This window comes from Lipotes vexillifer, unplaced genomic scaffold (genome assembly GCF_000442215.2).
Source record: "Lipotes vexillifer unplaced genomic scaffold, Lipotes_vexillifer_v1.1 scaffold182, whole genome shotgun sequence".
NCBI lineage: Eukaryota > Metazoa > Chordata > Mammalia > Artiodactyla > Lipotidae > Lipotes > Lipotes vexillifer.
The window spans coordinates 4,959,463-4,966,122 of NW_006798798.1; the positions used below are offsets into that span (position 1 = coordinate 4,959,463).

At 44.6% G+C, this 6,660-nt stretch overlaps 1 protein-coding gene across 1 annotated transcript in view; it reads left to right on the forward strand.

The window, feature by feature from the left end:
* PDCD2L (programmed cell death 2 like) overlaps nucleotides 1-1,524 on the forward strand; it is a 24,654-nt gene extending 23,130 nt beyond the window's left edge. The window contains exon 7 of the mRNA XM_007470962.1: nucleotides 1,394-1,524. Within this exon, the coding sequence (XP_007471024.1) occupies nucleotides 1,394-1,524 (131 nt within the window). The remainder of the gene's footprint in view (nucleotides 1-1,393) is intronic.
* The last annotated feature ends 5,136 nt before the right edge of the window (nucleotides 1,525-6,660 follow it).

The window sequence follows — 6,660 nt, forward strand, 5'->3', positions numbered from 1 at the left end:
CCTGTGTCCCCTGCATCGGCAGGCGGACTCCCAACCACTGCGCCACCAGGGAAGCCCAGTGTGACATATTTTAAAATGATCTTCAATGTCAGATAGTCTAGACATTTGCAATGAAGACTAATTGAGATTTTTTGTTTATTTTCAAAGTATATTTTACTGGGACTTCCCTGGTGGTCTAGTGGCTGGGACTCTGTGCTCCCAGTGCAGGGGGCCTGGGTTCGGTCCCTGGTCAGGGAAGTAGATCCCACATGCCACATCTAAGAGTTCGCATGCCACAGCTAAAGATCTCACATGCCACAACTAAGACCCGATGCAGCCAAATAAATAAATAAACATTTCTTTTTAAAAAGTATATTTTACTGATAAATCTGTGTTTTTTTCTGCAGTCAGCAGTCACTTTTTGTAGGAATACTGCAACTGTATTGTGACTGAAAACTAGTGAGCACCATTTTTGCTTTAAATAATTATTTTTTCAGTGTGTAAGGTAGAATCACTCCCTGTGGCAACGCCAATTATCCTCATATTGAGCCATCTTTTTCCTTCCTTTGTATTTTCTTCTAATTGCTTAACCTTTTTGTTTAACAGTTAACACTTAAGATGTGCCAGGCTCTGTTCTAAGTATCTTACATGTATTGGCTTGTATGCTCCTCCTTACAGCAATCTTATCATCATGATAAATATAGTCATTATAACATAGAGATGAAATCACTTGCTCAGGGTGGTAGAGCTGGGGTTTAAACTCCAGCAATCTTGTTCCAGAGTCTGGGCTCTATCCACTAAGCAAACTTTGAAATTTTTTTTTTTTGATGGGTATACTATTTTATTAACATTTAAATTTCATCAAGAGTTCAAGTATATGCTAGCCATTTGTTCAGATTTTTGAAATAAAGACAAAATGGGCAAACGGCTTTGAGGGTGCGATGTATTTAACACTGCACAATATATTCACCAAGTAGACAATCGAAGGGGTGGTATGACTATACACTTAGGAGCACCAAGTACAGGAACAAGCCCTGGAATTGGAAGAAAAACCTGCCATTCAGGACTGAACAGAGGTCCTTGGTTGCTGACAGAATCTCCCCTTGACTTCAGACATGAAACAAACTGAGGGAGTCTGTCAGTATACAAAAACCACTGCCTTTAGTAACAGGATGGACTTGCCAGAACCAATTCAGATTGTGGGGACCAGTCTGAAGTGAGCAGGGTTGGCTGGAGGCTGGAAATGTTGCAGCTGAAGGCCAGCATCGGCAGATGACAGCAGCCATGTTCTAAAAATCGCTGATTTCTACACAAGTTCCTAAGATGCTTTCCCCAAACGGGGTAAACTTTGAATATTGAGTGTATCTCATAAGTTTTCCCTTTGCTGGAATCCTGAATAGGTTGTATTTTTCAGGTCTGTCTGTGGAATTCGGAACCATTCTAATATACACATGTGAGAAGAGTTGCTGGCCTCAAAATCATCAGACTCCCGTGGAAGAATTTTGTATTATCCAAGAGGACCCAGATGAATTATTATTTAAGTAGTGCATTTCCTTTTGTGTTTTTTTGTTTGTTTGTTTTCATTTTTGGCTGCGTTAGGTCTTTGTTGCTGCACGTGGGCTTTCTCTAGTTGTGGAGAGTGAGGGCTACTCTTCATTGCAGTGCGCGGGCTTCTCATTGTGGTGGCTTCTCTTGTTGCGGAGCACGGGCTGTAGAGCACAGGCTCAGTAGTTGTGGCCCACGGGCTTAGTTGCTCTGTGGCATGTGGGATCTTCCTGGACCAGGGCGTATTCTTAACCACTGTGCCACCTGGGAAGCCCTTTCCTTTTGTTTATATAAATTAAAGCAAATTTTAATGTTTAAATTGTGTTTTTACCTCATTTTGACTCACAGTTTATTAGCTCTTGTTTCTTGTTTCTTTTTGCTTTTTGGCACCCCTGATGGGTCTGGAGCCAGGACTAGAACCTCCCAGCTGTGGGCTGGTTAACCCTTCCAGGGTCAGTGGCCTGTGTCCACAGTGGCAGCTCAGAATGTGGCTCCCCTGTAACCCAGAGGGCAGGTGATCCTATGTAATTAGACCGGTGGGTTCTAGGAGGGAGAGCAGCTGGAGAGCCATGAGCGCAGCCAGCCACATACTACCCCTGCAGCCTTGGCACTTTTGCTGTCCCTGGGTGCTGACAGAGCAAACTACTGGAACTGCTCCAGCTGCTTGAGGCTCCTGCCCTGTGACATGAGCTGTTTATACCTGCCTGGTGTTCTCCCACCCCAGGCTCTCCGCCCTCACCTCCTGCCCCTAAAGCATCACAGGAAGGGACCCTTTCTTTCTTCTGGACATTGTCCTTCCATCCAGCTGTCTACCTCTCCAATCTCCCCTTTCTCCATTTAGTTTTTATGTTATCAGCTGCTTCCATTCTGCTACCCCCTTGATAGCAGCATGAAAACACCTCCACCAGCTGTGTACAGACCTGCTGTTTGCCTGCATAGATGAGGAAACTGGGTATTAACATAAATAGTTTGATTGATTTATGTTAATAAACATAAACTTTGGTAAATAACACATTAGGCCCATATTATCATGAGATGTGGTTCTCCTGGGCAGTGTGTGACTGGTGAGAACCCTATCTGATGCTGCCCTGCCCTCTCCCCCTTTCCTGGGAGGGTGGGAGGCACGTGGGGGAAAGTGGCTGGCTGTGTAGAAGAAAGTGAAGGTGTTGGTCAGTGATATTTCAGGATCACTGGGTTTGCAGGGCCGAGGCTGAGTGTGGACCTGCAGAGAGAGGTTTTGATTCCTCCTCTGTCATGCTGGAGAAGTGACCACCGGTTCCCCTGTGGCACTTCTGTTGTGGGTGGAGAATCCCTCAGACTGTCAGACCACTCACTCCAACTGGAGCAGAAAACATACTGCTTATATTTGCAGGTATATCACTTTGGATTTATTTAAATGGCCAGAGAGTACCCTCCTTTGATGAGAGGATGGGGTAGAATTGTTGCTTTAAACTGTTGATACAGACATTTGCAGATATCTGAGCTAGGTGTAATGTGGCTGACTTTTAGGTGGAGACAACTTGTGCTTCCAACCAAACATGTTCTTGAATCTAGTTATACATGTTTGTATGAGGTCTTACCAAAATAGAGTACAGATTAGCAGGGGCATTTCCCATGATCCCATAGAAATAATGTTTGTGACATATTGTTAAGGAAGCAAGATACGAGAAAACAAGTCTAGTGTGAACCCACTTAAATGTAAAACTCTTCATAGTGCTGTGTAAAAGATCTAGATCTGGAAATATAAACACCAGCAAGGCCCTGAGGAGTAGGATTAGGTGTGCAATTTTGTGAGTGGTGCTTTTCAGTTTTTACTTCCTGCACTTGCATCCTATTTGAATTTGTTAAGGTGGGCAAGCATTTTATACTTTATACACACTGTTAAAAGATCAACTGAGGTATAAGAATTTATTTGAGCAAAAATCAATTGGAACCAGGCAGCACCCAATCTAGCAGAAAGGAAGGAGCTTCAAGGAGCTAAACAAAATGACTTTTACAGGCAGAAAGGGACAAGAACAAGAAAGTTTTATCAGCAAAAAAGGGGGTAGGTTATTGCCAAGTTACTTTCCTTTAGGGGATGGCAGGGGTCTCTCAGGTAGATTACCTAACCCAGTGCTGATCTGGTGATTCCTGATTGATGGTTCAAGATTCTATTTGTGGGAGAGCCGAAACTGTAATTAAGTCTCAGTTTGGTGACATGGGGCTTAGCATAAGCGACTCCATTCTGAGCTTGTATCTTGTTTTTAACAACACACCAACCCACGAAGAAGAGCAAAGCCTCAGGGTTAGGTGTCCAGCCCAGGCCAAGTGAAGAGGGGGGAGGCAGGAAAGAAGCAAAGGAAGGTGGCTCTATCCACTGTGTGTCTAGTGGGAGAAGGAAGGTCAGCATCTTGTTGAAGACCTCTTTTAGCTTTAGCTGCCACAGGGGGCCTTTATGAGAGCCAGTAGTAGGGAAGGAACATCAGCAGCTTACTATGCAAGGGTGCCTCCCACCCCAACCATGGTTGGGTGCCCTGGCCCTTCCTTCGTCTCATGGATCAGGGCAACAGACCGAGTACTCCTCACAGATCAGGCTTGGTGTGTGGTTGGTGAACCAAGCAACTGATGAGAAAGACCACAGAATTCAAAAGCATTTTCCTCTGTTTTCCACTGTCAACCAACAAAACGAAGAAAGAAGATAAGAAAAGAGTATATTTGGCGTCAGAAGAATTGCAATTCGGAAGACACAGATTTGATTAAAAGGGAAGGAGTGTTCTGGGGAAGAGAGAAAGTCAGGGGCTTATAAAGGCAAAAGCCACGAGACTGTACTCTGACACAAGAAAAGAAATACTCATCCTTAGGGATGGCGGTCACGAGTTGTTTTAGGTTAAGGATCTGATAAATAGATAGGCTGTCATGAGTTATATTACGGTAAGTATCAACTTTCTGGCAGATGTTCTGGATGCCTTCATTAGGACAGTAAGTGGTCAAAACGTCAGATTTCATCCAGGCTGAGCCATGCATAAATTACTTTGTCAGTAGCCTTCCAGCTCCATTTTGGAGAGCTCTCTTAGCAATACTCTATTTTGATTTTCCTTTCACACCATCCTTTTTTCTTCTAATAATTTTTTCTGATTTTAAAATTCATATTTTCTTTGAGGAGAATGAGCATCTGGGAAATACAGTAAAGTTCAGAGGAGAAATAAAAATTGTCCACAATTTTATCACACACAGATACACAAAAATATTAACCATGGTTATTTTCTTCCTGTTTAAAAAAAGTTATTTTTTAACAAAATTTAATCATATGTGTGGTTTTGTATCTTTGTCTTTTCTTTTTCTTTTTTTTTTTTGCCTGCTGGGCTCTTCACTGTGGCTCGTGGGCTCCAGAGTGCATGTGCTCAGTAGTTGCAGTTGCTGGCTTAGTTTCCCCGTGGCATGTGGGATCTTAGTTCCCTGATCAAGGATGGAACCCGCGTCCCCTGCATTTGCAGGCGGATTCTTAACCACTGGACCACCAAGGAAGTCCTTGTATCTTTTTCATTCAATATTATGAGTGTTTCCACCATCAATATTTTCCCAGGATGTACTTTGTAACTGAAACTGAGTCCCCTGGAAATCGAGTTCCTTTACTGAGTTTATGATAAATCTCTCTCTCCAAAACTTTATTCCCTTTCTTATCCCCTCCGATTTCAATCCTGTGGTAACTGAACACTAATCACCCAGAGTCAGATGGCTAAAATTGCTGTTGTTGATAACATCGTTAATGTACTAACCTTGCTATTATAGATGTCACCATTAAGGTATAAACTCATGTTGTTTCTCCAGAGGAAGATGACCTAACAGAGTCCTGAACCATGGACCACGTAGCCAGAAAATTGTAAACCAGAGACATCCTAACTCCCAAAACTACAATTAAGAAATGTCACAGAAATGTCACAAGATGATGATTAATCCCAGCCTCTTCGTTCTTCCCCTTGTGGAAATAAAAATTTATTCACAACCTAAAAGTTGAGAGTTATGTTTTATTTGGTGGGAATTTTTAGGACTTCAAGCCCAGGAGGCAGCATCTCAAGTAACCCTGAGAAAACTGCTCTGAGGAGGTGGTGGTGGGGGTAGAGCCAGGTTATACAGAAGTTTTGCAACAAAGGGCAGGTAGTTGGAACATCAAAGGAGTATTCTAAATTAAAGAAAACCAGATACCCCAAATTAAGGAATTTAGTGCTTTTCTATGTATGGGAAGATGCAAGAGTCTGGGCTCACTGAAATCATTCCTTTGATATGCACCTCAGCTATCTGGGACCAGTATCCTGTAAAAGTTTTCACATCCTCAGTTCCCTCAGGGCTCACGGTAGGGAGTGGCTGCAGTCTGATGGCTGCTAGATGGCAGGTATTCTTTCCTTCCTGAGTTTCCTTGGGGCTCACCAGCTCACGGATGGAGGGCTGCAATTGCTGATGACTGACATCCTTTGTTTACTGATGTGGCAGGAAATATTCCATTCCTCACCCTTAAAAAAAAACCCCTAGGGCTTCCCTGGTGGCGCAGTGGTTGAGAGTCCGTGCCCTGCCGCGGAGCGGCTGGGCCTGTGAGCGATGGCCGCTGGGCCTGCGCGTCCGGAGCTCCGCAACGGGAGAGGCCACAATAGTGAGAGGCCAGCGTACTGCAAAAAAAAAAACAAACAAAAAACCCTAACTCGGAGACCAAGTTGAAGTGGATCTGAGGCTTGCTTCCCACTCCCTTGCTTGGCACCCTGCAGTAAGTCCTTACTTTGCTGCAAACTCCCCTTGTCAAAGTTTGGCTTTCTTCACTTGGGGCATAAGAGGCCTTTGCTCGGTTACATATATGCTGCAAAGTACTTTTTAAAAATACACATCAAAAATCTAATAAATCTTAAGCCGGATAGCAGAACTACGCGCCTCGGTACGAAGCACTACGAGTCTGGAGTACAGCCGGAGGTGTGAAGGGTTTTCCGCTCACAGTCGAGCCCAGTCCGGGCCGCTCGCGGACTGGCCAGGTCCCCAGGCCCCGCCCATTCAGCGCCGACAGGCGGCCGTAGTGCGCAGGAACGGAAGCTATGCCGCCCCTCCCCCACTCACTTCCGGCCGCGGCTCAGTTCTCCCGCCTCCGCCTGCGCCGAGGCTCGTGGTTGTCCCGCC